At 33.7% G+C, this 18067-nt stretch overlaps 1 protein-coding gene across 1 annotated transcript in view; it reads left to right on the top strand.

The window, feature by feature from the left end:
- Positions 1-18067, top strand: part of LOC126969542 (inactive rhomboid protein 1) — a 201059-nt gene that overhangs the window by 171712 nt on the left and 11280 nt on the right. Inside the window, exons 6-7 of the mRNA XM_050815036.1 lie at positions 10718-10931; positions 16683-16889. Of these exons, the coding sequence (XP_050670993.1) occupies positions 10718-10931; positions 16683-16889 (421 nt within the window). The remainder of the gene's footprint in view (positions 1-10717; positions 10932-16682; positions 16890-18067) is intronic.

Consider the following 18067-nt stretch of genomic DNA (forward strand, 5'->3'; position numbering starts at 1 on the left):
ATTTTTGGGATTTTTCAAGAATCCTGAGCGGCACTTCGTTGTGATCAGCTGAACGTCCTGATCGTCTCATCCCTAATTTTCATAAAAAAAAACGTTTATAATATTAGCGTAAAATAATTGTAATATTATAAAGTGTTCTTTGAATTTTATACACGGTTAAGCACTTAGAAAACAAAGTAAAACGCATACAAGAACATTTTTATGAGTCTGATAAAACTAAACGATTGCCATATATTATATTGCATGTTGTAAAATTAAGTTCGCGTGCCGTAGTAGTTCTAACATGTAAATTCGTGTCACCATCACCCAATTATAATACAGTAAAATATAGATCACGTAAGCATACAAATGCTTTTATGACTAGTTCTTCTCTTAGCGTCGATTTCACCATTGAATTCAATGACATTCTATACATATGGACAATTCCCTTCATACAAAAACATAGGAAATGGCACATGCCACAAATGACACCATAATAAGCTTCGACTATCATATCTTTACATTTCTGCGTTTACTCCAGTTGTTTAAGATATTATTGGTCAATAGGCAGCAATGTAAACATTAATTTTTTAGTTTAAGTTGCGTATTTTGAATTTAGCACCCGATTTGGACAGTGACATTCTGACAAGCGGGAGAGAAAGGGGTGTGAATACTTGTCAATAATTGTACCATATTTAATGAAAAAATATTCGTTTTACTAAATAGTTTACGCTTTATGCAAACCAATCTTATATTAAAATAAACTTACCGATGATAGGTCACACATTTATTTTTGCGTCGTTAACGTATTATTTGAGCACTTTTTTAAGGCTCACTTAGACTTGGTGATTGACACACAGTTGACACACGACTAAGTAGAAAAGTGTGCTTAAATTGTTTTTAAGCACACTTTTGCCGTTCCACTGTCAGACTGCGAATGATATGTCGATATGTATAGAACGTTATTGATTGAAGTAGAATACGTACATATACGTACATTAGAATACTTTGAGCTAAGCTTACGAGCGTAAACGAGTTTACAGATTCGTTCGGATTTCACCAACACAAACTAAACGTAGTTATAGCCTAAACATGTTAAAATTTTTACCGCTGAATTTTGGACGTTCAGAATATTTGATCGCGTTCAAAAGCTTTAGTAATAGTTATAGAAACAATTACATATAACAATTTTGATATTGTTCATACTTATCGATAACAGTTTTATTTAGAATTAAGAATTTATTTACTTTATTGGAAAGAAAACAAAAACGAATTAAATAAACATTCAAATTATACAACTAAAATAATTACAATTGTTCGCTTGGAATATCTCACTAAGAACATAGATGTTAAAGATAAAAGTGACATCTGCTTAGGTGCAAGCGTGCACGTACAATTTACAATAAAAGTTAATCGAAGCAAAGGAAAGTAAAACTTAGTAAAAGTAAGCTATATAATTGTAAAACTAGAATATAGAAAACAAAAATAATAAGATTTAAGTTTGATTAGAACTGAATATTTTTTTAAGATTAGTTTTATAGGTAATTATTATTTTATTTATTTATTTATTTATTTATTTATTTATTAACATTAAAGTTTACAAAAGAAAATACTTAAAGCTAGCATCAGAAAGCCACACGAGTTTGTAATATATGCTAACAAAGAGTTAAATCTAGGTACATTAACTACAGAACATTAGTGCCAGTTAGATAAATTGTGTAAATATATTTATTTTAAGTGACTTAAAAAGTATGATTTCAGTTTTTTCTTAATATTACGAGGATTTATACAGTTCCGTACATCAGTGGGTATTTCATTAATTAGGGAGCACGAAAGCATATTAATGTTATTCAACGTCAGATTATGTAGTGTACATATACTGTAAAGTGGCGCACGTTTACCAAAATAGGTCCTAGTTTTAGAGAGGTGGAATAAGTTTTGTGATCTAGTGGCTATAGATGGTACACGGAAATTAATCTCAGATAACAATTTTGATGACTTAATCTCGCCATTAAATTAAATTTTATACAGCGTTACTGCGTCAATTAACCGTGTACGGCTACTCAAGGATAGGGTATTATGTTTAACTAACAGTTCATTGTAAGAGCAGCGGGGTATACGCATACGGTAATTAAGGATTCTTAAAAAAAAAATTTGAATCATTTTTAATTTTTGAATGGAGATTGCATTAAACGGATTCCAGATTGTTGACACATATTCTAAATGAGATCTAAGTAGACTAAAAGTTATTTGATACATTCTATTGTTTATGAAACGTAAGCTCAGTTTACGCCAGCACTCTCAAAAGGTATTGGTGAAATTGCTTTGTGTTTGTTGTTTGTTAATCGAGATAAAGACTGGCATTTGAACTCGTTTACGAAAAACTGAGATTTATTAAACTTCATAAGTGTAATCGGGGCTAATAGTTACTTTGCCTATCCTGTGTCTTACATTGATGCAAAGTGCTCACGAGCCATTGTGACTACTTGGGTACGAGTTTGTTTATCAATAAACTAGTTATGCATTCGATCTTAATTGGGAACATTGAATATTATTACAGGTCTGCGTGTGTGTGCTGTTGTTATGTTTAATAATTAAGTTCAATTGCAAATACGAGGGCACATAATTCTACATTTATCTATTCATGAGCTTTTATTTAATTATTTGGAGTTCGTTTATATAAGTTGAAATAGTTCATCCTAAAATTAAATCTAATTATTTCTATCTTCAATCTCTGCCAGACTCTAATATTAAAAAAATTGAGCCGAACACAGTAGCTATCCAATATATCCGCGTAAATTAAATTTATATGCTAAACTATTAAACAAATTAAATTGCCATCTTGCAATTCAACAAAAGTCTCGTGCCAGATTTTGGCGAGACAGCATGTCCTGAGGATGCCTCGTGTAGAGGCGAAACACGTGTCGAATTGTTTTAAAAACAAATATTGGCGGAATTAACACTAAAGAAAACTTAAATCATTTATACAACCTGATATACACAAATTTTCAAACAAATTGGTTTAGCCGTTTCGGAGCAGTTCGGCAATAAACACCGGGACACGAGAATTTTATGTATAAGATATCCTACAAGCGTTTTTTGAATTTATTCTATTCTTTTAATGCAGATGTTGTATAAGGTATAGACATGAGATCAATACTCGAACATGCTCCGCACAAGACTATAGAACTACGTGCTAATAGTAGATTGCTTTTTGAATTGCTTCCCTTGTTATTGTTCTTATACAAATACTGACACCATGCCAAAAGTTCATTTGATATTCCAAATTTCTGTAATTTATTAATAAGAATATTGTGATCCACATTGTCAAACGCCTTAGTAAGGTCAGTGTAAATATCTTAATTAAATTGTTGCTTTTTGCAAACTCAACATCAAGTTTTATTGGTGCACACCGCATAATAATCTGATTGGATGTTTTTTATTTTATCGCATTTATACAGACAGACGAGGCGGGAGTTTGTTTAACTATAGATACATTTACCTTAAACTGAGAAGAACTGGGGGTAAAAGTCTGTGGGTATTTTGGTTAATTTGGATATCATAATATTTATTTCATGAGAGCATAGTGGCGAACGCTTTGCGAAAATCAGATTTAAAAAAAAGGGTTTCAAAAAACAGCTTACATAGTACCTAGACTGATTAATAAACTGCCACGTGACTTGACCGACTCGTTGACTGAGACTAATTTAAAACAGAATTTAAAAAATACTTTTTAAGACTTGACTGACCACCGATCAACTTATCGTGCTTAACTATTAATTGTATCAAGTACTTTTACTTTTATTTGTATAATTATAATATATAGCTAAGTGATTGTGAACTATTTTTTCTTTTATTAATTTAACTCTGTTGGGTTAAGTCTAATTTTTAAGTTTGTACAATTGCTAAGTTAAGTCTACAGACTTAATTTAGCAATTGTACAAACCTCAGTGGTTTTTATTGCTTTGAAACCGCAATGTAAAATTTGTTTTTTATTAATAAATATAAAAATATATACTCGAAAATTATACTCGTAAAACACAAAGTAATTCTCTAAAATCTTGTGCGATGCTACGGAACCTTTAGGCTGCTGTTTTAACAATTATTTTTAATTTCACAATGTCTTTTTAGATTTTTGTTTTCTATGGCTTGCTAATATAACGTCTTTTGTTAAAGCATCCTTTTTTACTTAAATGTCTCTCTTGTTTCTTGGAGGTGGGCTGCTAACTGTTCCAGCAATTATTTTAACATTTATTTTTCCTGTTAACATGAAAAATAAGTTTCTAAGAAATAAATTACGTCAATAACCAAAAAGTACCGTTTAAATATTGGTTACAGAATCCCTAAAGTAAGATTAATATCCTCAAGGTGCTTGTGCTTGAGCACTAATTAATATTGGCTACGGATTTCATCCCAACAGCACTATAATTTTAGTACGGTCATAATACTTTTATTAAGATATATGGTTATATTATGATAGACGGTTTAGAGTTTACAATACGCATTATAACAGATTTTAGATTTCCCATATATTATGTCGGTACATCTCTATTAGTTTCCAAAAAAACTTATCCAGGAAACGAAATAATCAATCAACTTAATGAATGTTGACGAATCCACTTTGAATTTTGATAATGATGTAGCGGTCAGAAATCAAACGCGTTGTATAAAATCCGAATTTTTCAAGCGACAAAGTGATAAAAATTGGGGTGTGACGTCACTCATGCCTAACGGTCGTTCCCAATATTCAGTCTATCTCTTAGTTGAGATAAAAAAACTTTCGTTGACTTTCTGTCCCAATAAACTTATCGACGGTTACTTTTATTTTATTGAATATCTTATTGATTTCAACATTTAAATGAAAACTGACTAATTTTGAAAATCTCTTCATCAAATCTTTTTTTTTTTAATATTGATTAATATTGATAATTTATATTCTAATTCATTTATACTGTTATTGGGTTAGTCAGGACCACAGAACAGATAAAAGAGATATCTTTTACCTGTTCTTAAGTTAAGTTACATAAAATAAAAAGTTTTAGTTAAACAAAGACTGTAAATTATGCCTATTATGCATGTTGAGTTAGCCTGAGAAGTGAAGTGTACAACATTATTAAAGTACTTTTAAATGTGACCATAGATCAAGATAGATGTATGCACGTTGGCTTCTTAATAAATAAATAAATATTTACAACTGGAGAGGTCAACAATAACTTTTAAAACGTAAACCCTACCTGAAATAACACAAAACGGTTTTGATCGTGATTGGGAGCAATAAAAATCCTTTGGATTGGCCACCATATTAATTATTTATTTTATTAGATGTACCAACAATAATTCAACTTAACATTAACAACTGATTTGCACTTACATACTAGTTCTAGGTTCATTATTCTACTTAGGTACATTCAACATATTATACAAGTAACTTGAATCTTAATTCTAATATCAAACTATGCGCATAATATATTTCACTAGGAGGCTTCTTTTGCACAGGATGCCGGCTAGATTATGGTTACCACAAGGGCGCTTATTTCTGCCGTGAATCAGTAATGTGTAAGCATTACTGTGTTTCGGTCTGAAGGGCGCCGTATCTAGTGAAAATACTAAGCAAATGAGATTTAATAACAACTTATGTCTCAAGGTGACGAGCGCAATATTAATGCCGCTTTGAATTTTTGGGTTTTTCAAGAATCCTGAGCTGCACTGCATTGTAATGGGTATCAATTACCATCAGCTGAACGTCCTGCTCGTCTCGTCCCTAATTTTCATAAAAAAAATAATTATAAGTGTGAAAATGCAAAAAGAAAAGCATATAATAAGTACTTATCACAAACAAATCAGGTGGTCTCCTGTCATTTAATGATTGGGCAACAGCTGGCATTCATAGGAGCAGACAAAGGCTATATGAACTGTATAGTGAGAGATCATTGTATAATCATGATGCATCTTTTCTCGAGTATGTTAAAAAATACTCTAAATTATTTAAAAGTGTTTGTTCTATTGCAAAGTCTATGCATATCAGACAAATAATTAAAAATGCACCAAATAAAATAAAGATGACTTGGAATGTTATTAACTGGGAATCTGGAAGATTGAAAGACCGCAACATTGAATATAATCTATCAATAAACAATACAATAATTCAATCTCAGCAGGAAGTTGCTACTGCTTTTGAGAATTTTTTTTTCTGAGATTCCAGTTTCTATCACAAACACTCTTGTCTCCTCCACCAGTGTTGCTGAGTCACTTCTTCTGGAAAATGTTATAGGATGTCAACAAAGTTTCAATTTTAGTTTTGTTAGCCCTGGAGAAATAATTAAAACTTTTAAATCTCTAGACATGAAAAAAACTACTGATATATGGGCCATTTCTGTTAAAATAATAAGTTCAATAATTGATGTCATAGCACCATATCTTGCAATAGTATTTAATAATTGTATTAATCGTGGCGTGTTTCCTGACCTTCTGAAACATAGTAAAATTACACCAATATTTAAGTCGGGATGCTCTTCTGACACGAACAACTATCGTCCTGTGTCGGTTTTGCCGAACCTTAGTAAAATTAAAAAAAAAAAAAATTTAAGTCAAATGCTTACTTACTTTAACTCTCATAAGTTACTTCATTTGAAACAATTTGGCTTTACTAGGGGACGTTCAACAACGGATGCAGGTGTTGAGCTGATCAAGAATATTTTTGATGCCTGGGAGGAATCGCAGAATGCACTTGGCATCTTCTGTGATTTATCTAAGGCTTTTGATTGTGTTCAACATTCAACGCTGGTCAGGAAGCTATACCACTATGGCATAAAAGGAACTGCGCTCGATCTTCTGACTTCATATCTAAACAATAGAATTCAGAGGGTCGACGTGAATGGCAGGAGATCTCCTGGGACTCCTCTCAGTATGGGGGTACCACAAGGGTCTATTCTTGGACCGTTCCTCTTCCTTATCTATATAAATGATCTTCCTAATCTTATAGAGAAAAAACATAAGGTAGTATTGTTTGCGGACTACACTTCATTCCACTATGAGGGTAAATAGATTTTAATAATTTAATTCATTCTGTTATAAATAAATATTTCAAAACAATTTGTTATGTTTTTAAAGTGAACTAAAATAAAAATGTAACTTTTACGCAAACATCTAATGTAAAACCGTTACAATTACACGCGTTTTAATCCTTTAAAAGTGTTTTATTTAAAGTAATATGGTGGCCAATCCAAAGGAGTATTGATTTTATTGCTCCTAATCACGATAAAAACCGTTTTGTATTATTTCAGGTAGGGTCAACGTTTTAAAAGTTTTAATATTGACCCCTCTAGCTGTGAATATTTATTTATTTATTTATAAAGAAGCCAACGTGCATACAACTATCTTGATCTATGGACACATTTAAAAGTACTTTTATAATGACTTCACTTATAGGCTAACTCGACATGCATATACATTCTTTGTTTAACTAAATTTTTTTATTTTGTGTAACTTAACTTAAGAACAGGTAAAGGTCTCTTTTATCAGTTCTGTGTTCATGACTAACCCAATAACAGTATAAATGAATTAGAATACAAATTATTAATATTAATCAATATTTAAAAAATATTTGATAAAGAGATTTTCAAAAATTACTCAGTTTTCATTTAAATGTTGAAATAAATAAGATATTCAATAAAATAAAAGTATTAATAAAATGCGGCAATCCGCCATGTTAATTTAACACTTGGAAATTCGGATTTTATACACAGAACTGAAAAGTTTTTTCTGTTCCGTGATTTTATACATCGCGTTTGATTTCTGAGCGCTATGTCCTTATGAAATTTGTTACGGGTTTTGTTATGTAGATGACACACCTTTGGTAAATGAAAGCTTATATTTCTTTAACTAAACAAACTGTAGCCTAATTACACCTAATTATATATAAACTAAACTAAAGCTAAGTACTAAGACTACTTGTACGCCAGGAGAATTTTATTCACGTTGGAGGATATTCTACCAAAACCCATGCTATCGGCTGCTCAACCTCTCAGGGTACTTATGTATTGATTTAAAAGGGCATTTCCATAGGCTAGGATAAAAATGCCTAACTTCTATCCCAATTAGATATAAATTCTGTGCAATTTACCACTTTCCTTGTGTTTTAACAAATATAATATAGGTCACATTGACGCTTACAAAGGTACGCGTTACTTAATTGCACAGCTGATCGCTAATGTCAATGACCGACCTTGACTTTCGTTATGAACCAGTAATCGAGAAAGAAACAAAAAATAAGTAAAAACGAAAATGAAGCCAGGATTCGAACCCACGATGGACGACAGTATATCGCTTCACGATTCTAGGGTCGATACCGCTAGACCACGAACGTTATGTGAACGTTATGAACGAACCCACAGTTTGAAATTATCTAATATGTTATACTCAAAGAGTCGTAATACTAATTCATAACAAATTCAAATTGGATTCGTAAGCATTCATTAAGTTGAATGATTATTTCGTTTCCTGGATTAGTATTTTTGGGAAACTAATAGAGATGTACTGACATAATTGATGGGAAATCTAAAGTCTGTCATAATGCGTATTGTTAAACCGTCTATCATAATCTTAATATATATAAATTACGTGACACGTTGTTTGTCCGCGATGGACTCCTAAACTAATGAACGGATTTTAATGGGGACTACTTCATGGAGTGCAGCTTAGTCCAACTTGAGAGATAGGATAGTTTTTATTTCGATTATGGACCCATAATTATTTTTATCTTCAATATTTGTTTTGTATGGACATATTTTCTATGAGAGAATTTCGTGACGCACGGTTTGACAGTTCCGCTGTGAAACAATTTCATTTTAACAACAGGGAGCATTTTTTACGAAATAATTCTTGATGTTTTGAAATATTATTGGCAAATTCCTATAAAACAATATTTTTCTGTTATCTACACATCAACGTCTGTTGGGTCAGCTAGTATAAGTATATATCTTAATTAAAGTATTAGGATCGTACTAAAATTATAGTGCTGTTGGGATGAAATCCGTAGCCAATATTAATTAGTGCTCAAGTATAATAGTGCTTGAGGATATTAATCTTACTTTAGGGATACTGTAACCAATATTTAAGCGGGACTTTTTGGTTATTGACATAATTTATTCCTTAGAAAATTATTTTTCCATGAATCAAATGTGTATTCATATTAACAGGAAAAATAAATGTTAAAATAATTGCTGGAACAGTTAGCAGCCCACCTCCAGGAAACAAGAGAGACATTTACGTAGAAAAGGATGCGTTATCAAAAGACGTTATATTAGCAATCCATAGAAAAAAAAATCTGAAAAGAGATAATATTGTGAAATTAAAAATAATTGTTAAGAGATCTGACTCGCACTCGAAAGGTTCCGTACCATCGCACGCAAGATAATGTTGTGTTTTATAAATGCATTTGAAACATTTTACTGAAATCTGATTTTGACAAAGCGTTCGCCACTAGGCTATTGCATGAAATAAAAATATTATTTTATCCAAATTTACCAAAATACGCACAGACTTGTACCCCCGTTCTTCTCTGTTTAAGGTAAGGTATCTACGATTATAGTTAAACAAACTCCCGCCTCGTCTGTCAAATAAAATCAGGTACCTACCGCTCGCCACGCTTTATTTTGAGCGGGATAGCTTCGTCTAGAACTAAACAACCCAAGCGGGCAGACACCGACTTAAGCCCTATCAATAGGTAGCACATACAAATAATAGTATTTTATTAATATTTAAGGTATAACATTTGCTTAATTTAATGCATATTAAATTAAATCATTATTAAGTTATTTTATAATAAGATACATAATGGCTTTAAGGGTAAATGTAAACACTTCTATAATAAACTCCCAGCCACTCAGGCAAAGTTCAGGCATTATCTATAAATAAATTTAAATGTTTTTTAAAAAATATGCTCTGTCGTAAATCCCATTACTCCACTGCTGAATATCTAAATTATCGGACAGCCTGGGACTAGATTTTGATTATTTTATAGCGATAGAAATGACTGTACAATATTGTATATTTTTATTGAAAAGAGCGCAAAAAAAGAATGCTGGGAGAGTTTCTTGCGCCGCTTCTTCTCTCTCAGAGTGCCATTTGTTTCCGAAGCGGTAGTAGTATCTAGTAGTTATTAGAAATGACATCAAAAAGAATTCTAAAGGAATCAATTTTGAGAAAATAAATGCCTTTTATGCCTGCCTTTTTATACTTTTCAGTTTTTGAAGTCGGTTTTTTTAAACGTAGTTTCTTTTATTGTTTTGCTGATCTAAATTTCTTTACAAAATAACCAATAAATGGTTTAAGTTCTTCTATTTGGATAAATTCATTAAGATCAATTTTAAATGTATGAAATGCGACCATTAGGAGAGGAATCATGATGTTTAAAACGCAAGTCCCATGATATTTTGCAGTAGACTAGTAAAAATAGCTAAAGTTAATACATACCTTTACAATTAACTTGACCTTTTATCAACTGAATTATATACAGTCTAGTGAGTTCAAATCATTCCACACCCTGCTAATGTTGAAAGGAATACACTTGTTAGCTAATCGTGCTTGAAGGGCTAATCGGATACGAAGGGACTCAGATAATAGTCCGTAGCTTACCTTATATTATCCTGTAGATAATTCATCTAAGAGACCTAAAGAGGGCTTGTGAATTTGGATATTTAGTCGAAGTTAATATTTTATCGTATTTTAAATCCCACAGGCGATCACTTCGAAAGTCGGTAGCACATCAGGAGGACGTGGCTCGTCAACTAGACGAACTGACGGATTACCGGCCCTACTTCACGTGGTGGGTCAGCACAGTGCAGACCTTGGTACTGCTTCTGTCATTGCTGTGCTACGGCTTCGGACCAGTCGGCTTCGGACGGCATACACACACAGGACAAGTCATGTTGAAAAGCCTTAGTTTACAACAGGTTAGTTCTGTTTTGTCTGTAGTTGAAATTACATTATTCATTCAGAGTTAAACATTAAGAATTATTCAACTAAAACAACTTTTTAAGGATTAAAACGCGTGTAATTGTAACTGATTTTTACATTAGATTTTTGCGTAAAAGTTATATTTTTCTTATTATTTTAGTTAACCCGACGTTTCAACACCTTTCCAGATCTCGTTTTCAGGGGGACAATCTGATATAAAACACAGTTACACGCGTTTTAATCCTTTAAAAGTGTTTCATTTAAATGTATAACACTCGCGTTAATCATAGAATATACATTAAAAATCATTGAAGTCTAAATAAAAAGGTTGACCACTAGAGAGTAAGTCGTGATTTAGTATTCATCGAAACTCCGCCTGAACTGAAACAACGCGTAAATATGGTGCAACCTGTAAGTAAACTAAATCTAGATATTATATTTCAGTCGCCGCGATTTTTCTGACCATTGTTGCACAAGTCCCTCAGCATCCAGATCATTGCGAGTGGGACGAAGCGATGTAATATATGTAAACATATATAGACGTCAGTCCTTCTACAAGCAAGCACTTATAATATTATTTTCTAGTAACTTCTTATTTAGATGGTATCCACCAATGTTTAAAACAGCTTTACGGTGTATGTATTGACTAGTTGCAGAAGATTGAACGTGAGTTACGGCGTTTCAAATATATTATTATAGTTTTTTCTATAACTTATGAAAACACGTGCGTCAGATTCAGGCTACATCCTCTTTTCAACCGACTTTAAGAAAAATGGATCTCAATTCATATTTTTTTATATTTATTACCTCACGTATGGTAGTACTTATGGAAAAATTTGGAAAAAAATTTTGTTTGTTTTGAAAGGGTTACTTCCAGCTTTGAATGGGATCACCCATAGCAAAATTCAGTTGTAATGATAAAGTAATTAGGAGTGTGTAAGGGAAATTTTCAAATTTTTTAGGTACATATATGAATAATGTTTGTAGTTTTTAAACAAGTCAATATATTATAAACAGGGTGTGTATAACAAAGGTTCGGTATTCCAAAGTACAATAATTCTTTGCTTGTTTATATATTATTATTAATTATATATATTACTAGTGGAACCGACAGACGTTGTCCTGTACACACGTCTTAAATTTGAAAAATCGGTCCAGCCGTTACGAGGAGTTCACTCACATACACATGAGCAGGAGAATTATGTTATATGGACGGAATTGAGAATCTAAACCAATCTCAAATTCACTGGAACACACAAAAAAATCATCAAAATTGGTCCAGCCGTTTAGGAGGAGTTCAGTGTTATACACACGCACACAAGATATAAAGATAAGACAAAAATTTGAAAAAGCTGAAATCTGCTTTTTAGCTTTTTAAAATGGCAAAAAACGGATATATTCGTCATGTCTGTCTGTCTGTCCGTGTATGTCACGGCTACTTTTTCCAAAACTATAAGAACCATACTGTTGAAACTTGGTCGCATTAACATATTTACACAAAAACAGAAAAAAAAACCAATTAAGTTTGGAGGTTCCCCATACATAGATCTGAAACTCAAAAAAATTTTTCAACAATTCTACTTCAGGTGTTCAAAGAAAGATTTGCGAAAAATATAACGTTACATGTACATTACATTCCAATGCTGCTGGTAATAAAAGTTTGCAAATAACTATGAATATTTTATCTGCAACTGCAGAACTCTCTCGCTAAAATGCCAATAGCTGATTCAGCAATAGGAATTTCCAAGAATTCCAAGGTTATCTGGTTATACCTGTAAGGCTGTATAACAAGAAAGTATTTATCAGTGAAATGCAACTGATGAAGAAGTCCATAAATAGCTACTGGATTTTCTAAATGATAATGATGTTACTAGTGATGGCATGCGTATACCCAATGAAACATAAAAAGTTTGAATGATGAACCATCGAAGTGGTCGATATTATAACCCCTGTATAAATCCACCTAGTTTTTTTTATGAAATTAAGGGAAAAGACGAGCAAGACGCTCAGTTGATAGTATTTGATACGCCCTGCCCATTACGATGCAGTGCCGGATCTCAGGATTCTTGACAAACAACGACACACAATAATGCTTACACATTTCTGCTTCACGGCAGAAATAGGCGCCGTTGTGGTACCCATGATCTAGCCGGCATTCTGTGCAAAGTAGCCTCCCACTGGTTCTTTCTTTCTTGTCTTGTTGTCTTTGGATTTATTGGGACTGCCATGAAACTCACTCTCTACATAACTTTCTGCAAATTATAATAGTAATTTTCCGCGATATAATTAAGATATGTAATCCGCAATCAAGAGTTTCTTATCTGTCTTTGTAAATGTGCACAAAAGGGAAAAAAAAACACACAGATTTTGTGACGGCTTCTATAATTGGGTAACAAACCTATAACATTTTGATGGTATTCATGTCTAAAAACTTACTACCAGGGTACAATATTATATATATGTTTGAATTATTGATTAATGAAACCATAAAGTCTAAATCTAAATTGGTAGTTTTTAGATAAAATAAATCTATTTCTATTAATTTTTTCCATCGAGCGCACACAAATATATCTTTTGATCAATATCATTGTGTCGAATATCATAATATATCCACCCACATAGATGTGGGTTAAAACCGTAGCCTCGCCTAAAAGCTTTGAGTAATTTAGTTCGCTATAACAAAATCCACAAAGAAACGATACTAAGCCGCGTCGCTTCATTACCCCCGAAAGGGCGGGATTAGGTGTTTTAGCATGTAGACCTAACAGAATTAGTGGACTGCGCGGGTCCTGATGGCCTACCCTTTATTTACACAGAACATAGATTCCTACTACCTGACCGTAAATCTTTATTGAAAACTGATAATATGTAACATATCCTTGTTGTTACACAGTAAGGGGTGGTAAGTTTAACATAGGGAGTGAAAATCTTATATATAAAATTCCCGTGTCACAATGTTAGTTACCTTACTCCTCCGAAACGGCTTTACTGATTTTTAACAAATTTTATATGCATATTCAGTAGGTCTGAGAATCGGCTACTATCTATTTTTCATACCCCTAAATGTTAAGGGTAGTCCACCCTAATTTTTTAATAATTTTGTGACAATTTTTTTATTTTTATTTTATATATTACTAGTGGACCCAACAGACGTTGTCCTGTACACATGTCTAATATGTTATATGGCAATACGACATTTGCTGGGTCAGCTAGTAATAATATACAATTTGCAACGACACTTGGTAAATGTCATGGAGCTACTACATCAATTCGTAAAGGGACATTGACGTGGGGGGAATAACTAATAAAAATTTACATCTTTTAAATTTGTTTGGATTTCTTGGCAGATACAGGTTCCTCACTATATTTCCCTTCGTCTTAAGAGTGTCGTTAATAAGTGAGAAGTCTTTGCATCACCTACACTAAAAATATTTGCTAATTGAGACGCATTTTGACAGTAAGTAAAGTTTAATAATTTTTTTTTTATGAAAATTAGGAACGAGACGTGCAGAATGTTCAGCTGATGGTAATTGATACGCTTTGCCCATTACAATGCAGTGCCGCTTAGGATTCCTGAAAAATCCTAAAACTCTGAGCGGCACTACAACTGCGCATGTCACCTTGAGATATAAGATCTTAAGTCTCATTTGCCCAGTAATTTCTCTAGCCACAAGATAAAAAGAACACAATAGAAAATGTACAGGAGATCACCTACTGTAAATAATCAGGCTTGTCCAAGAAACAATCATCATAAATTTTTTGTTGAATGTGTAAAACTGAGATAGATAATAACACAGAGGCTTTCCAACGAGCCTACTTGAGGATTTAGGTCAAGCGTGCTTTGAGGCCCTTTGTCAAGTTTTTGCTTTAAGTTACCCAACCCCGCAAATGGGCTTACGACGTCTGACCACAAATCTTGCGTTATGGACGCAGTGAAGGGATAATCACTAGCTGATATGATATGGTTTAGATCTGTATTATATTGTAATTAATTACATGATAGCTATGATTTAAAATTAAGTATATTTTGTGTATTCAAGGATGGGATTAGAAAGGAAAGGAATGTTTTACTAGTGGGAGGCTCCTTTGCCCTAGTATTTGGGTACCACAGCGGCGCCTATTTCTGCCTTGATGTGTAAGCATTACTGTGTTTTGGTCTGAAGGGCGCCGTAGCTACTGAAATTACTGGGCAAATGATCTTATGTGTCAAAGTGACGAGCGCATCTAGAGCGGCACTGCATTGTAATGGGCAGGACGTATCAATTACCATCAGCTGAACGTGTTGCTCGCCTCGTCCCTTATTTTCATAAAAAAAATGTTGGCAGAACAAACAGACGGTGGACTGATGACCTTATTAAGATTGAAATTATTGAATATAAACATAAAAAAGAAAAAAATATTTATTTGTAACGTATCGGATACTATACGTTAATACTGACAACATAAGTTGTAAGAAAGATAAGAACAAAAGTTGGAGTGTTATTTCCATACATCACTCAGTGATTCCAACTTAGCATGTTTGCTGGCTGTGTAGAAGATTTTTACAGTCAATATGTGATATCATGTTTTCAATAAGAATATATGAATTTGAAAACAAGTATAAACAATAATAGAATATAAAGGTACTACAAAAACACAAGCATTTCCGCTTTAGAAAATTTTGTATTCATTTAATAAAAAATTAATCGCGTTGCTAATAAGGTGTGGGCATATATTGCAGCATATCTGTTGCAAATTCCCGTTTCTTACCATACATTTAATATTTCATGGAAGCTGTCCTATTATTGTTAGGCAATCTTGAAAATGCCACTTTTAACACCCAACCCTATCGTGGTGTTCTCGATCCTTCCAACATTACCAACCACATTTGACTTATTGTACCATTGTACCACCCATGTGCTCCCGTGTCCACGTGGACACGGAAAGGCAGCCGTCAAAAAACTGCCAATATCTACTTATCCGTAGACAAAAACACCAGATACAATTTTTTACCGGGTGTTTTATTAATTGATCTTGCTTCTAAAAGCCATAAAACAAAGCGCAACTCTTTTGAAGAAAAAATATATTAGTATTTATTTGAATTTAGCTGGCGGCGGCCATTTTTGTTTAGCATACAACGGCTACATTATTTAGTGAATTTTTGTTTAGAAAATATTTTTTTTTGAAAGAAATCATACGATCATCTTAATACGTGTCCACTATACTAAAAATAATACAAAGAATTCAATTACAATATTAATATTTTGACGCGTTTAGCAAAATAGTCACAATTTGTCGTACATCTCTGATAGAGCGGCAATATCATAGCACGAATCTTAAACAAACTACGTTTTTTGTTTACAATAACCAAGGTTGTTTATCTAGTAACCCGTAACATAAACCGCATAATAATACACCGGCTAATGTAAACACAAGTGGCTATAGCATTTCAAGTGGCCGCGCCAAGTTTGGCGCCAAAACAGTTGAGCGGTTGGTGTCTTCGGGCGTGCGGGACGTGAGAGCATAACGTGAGAGCGCCTTTTCAAGATTGCCTTATTAGTATAGTAAGGCAACTTTTAAGTTCACACCCAAGCTGATTTTCGTTGTCAACTCTTCCAACATTACGAACCACATTTGACCTATTGTACCATTGTACCAAACAGAGAGAGCAGAGCATAGCTTAGTTTAAGAAGCCAGTACTTTTCATCCATTTTTTTATCAGGCAGAACCACCAACCAAACTTTAATATTCAACGTATTATGTTTCAGGTCGAATGGGAAGAACCGGCTTCATTTTGGTTGGGTCCCCGGGCGGCAGATCTAATACATCTAGGAGCTAAGTTTGCGCCGTGTATGCGGCGGGATGCCAGGATAGCGAGGGCAATAGCGGCATCTGCTAGGAGAGAAAGAGACACAGCATGTTGCATACGGAATGACGATTCCGGATGCGTGCAATCTTCAAAGGCTGACTGTTCGGTATGAGAAAACATTATATTCTTAGAGAGAAGACTTTTTCAGGCGCTGAGCATATTATTTTGTCGGTATTGAATGACACTGAGCTGTCATGTTCGGCAATGTTACGCTCTTTCAAGTAAAAGAGGATAAAGTAAACTAAGAGAGCGCTATCAGAAACGACAAGACAAACAAACATTATTGATAAATATTCTATTTCAATTCCAGGACTGCGCCTTAGGACATTGATGCTTCACGACTCAGATCATATTGTTTCTATTCACTCACTGTAAGAGATCCCTACTGCTCATCTCCTCGTTACGTTCTCTGCCAGAAATTTGCCTACAAATGTCGGAAGAAATTTTGTCTTCTATGGTGAACTCTCTTGAGAAGGTCGCGGAAATACTTATGGAATCTTGTTCAATTTTACCCCAAAAGACTTGTTTGCCACTCTCTTTCTAGTCGTTCCCTCATGACTGAGGATCATGGTCATCAACAAGTGGTCCACATTTGGAGTGAAATATTTGTTTTCATCGCGGCCCTGACGACGAAGCTAAACCTCGGGGACCTAGTCTTTTATTTGGTCGGTCCATCTGGTCAGAGATCGGCTTCGGGCTCGCTTGCCATTTGTTTTCCCAACTACGATCAATTGTTTACCACAAAGCTCTTTTTTTGTCATATCACTGCTCTCCGACAACCCTCCTCATAATGTCTTGCCTTCTATCGAAACACTGGGTCTGAAAATTTCGAGCGATTGACAATTCCGTTGTCATCTGGAAGGCAAAGCTAATTTGACTACAAAAATTTGGGGGTCCTAAATAGAACAAGGTTTCAAGCCAGCCCAAATTGTGGCACAGATCCGGCCACATTTTCAGTATTGCTATGGTCTGGTATTCTTCAGTATCAGCTCGAGCCATTTGAGCTGCTGGATGGATCCAATGCTCTGTGAAATCTCTTGGAGTTGTGGAGAGATGTAGGTTCTTTGCGTGTCTTGTACCAAATTTGTTAGTTTTGCTTGATTCCTGTCGCTGAATGCCACCTTCACATGATACACTACAAACTAATATCCTGTACAGTGCGGTTTTCAAGAGACTTTCTTCCAGGCCCATCAAATTATGGAATGTACTTTTTTGCGCGGTGTTTCCAGGAGGAAACGACATGGTTATCTTCAAAAAAAGCACGTACACTTTTCCAAAAGGCCA

Source organism: Leptidea sinapis, chromosome 18, assembly GCF_905404315.1.
Source record: "Leptidea sinapis chromosome 18, ilLepSina1.1, whole genome shotgun sequence".
Taxonomy (NCBI): Eukaryota; Metazoa; Arthropoda; class Insecta; order Lepidoptera; family Pieridae; genus Leptidea; species Leptidea sinapis.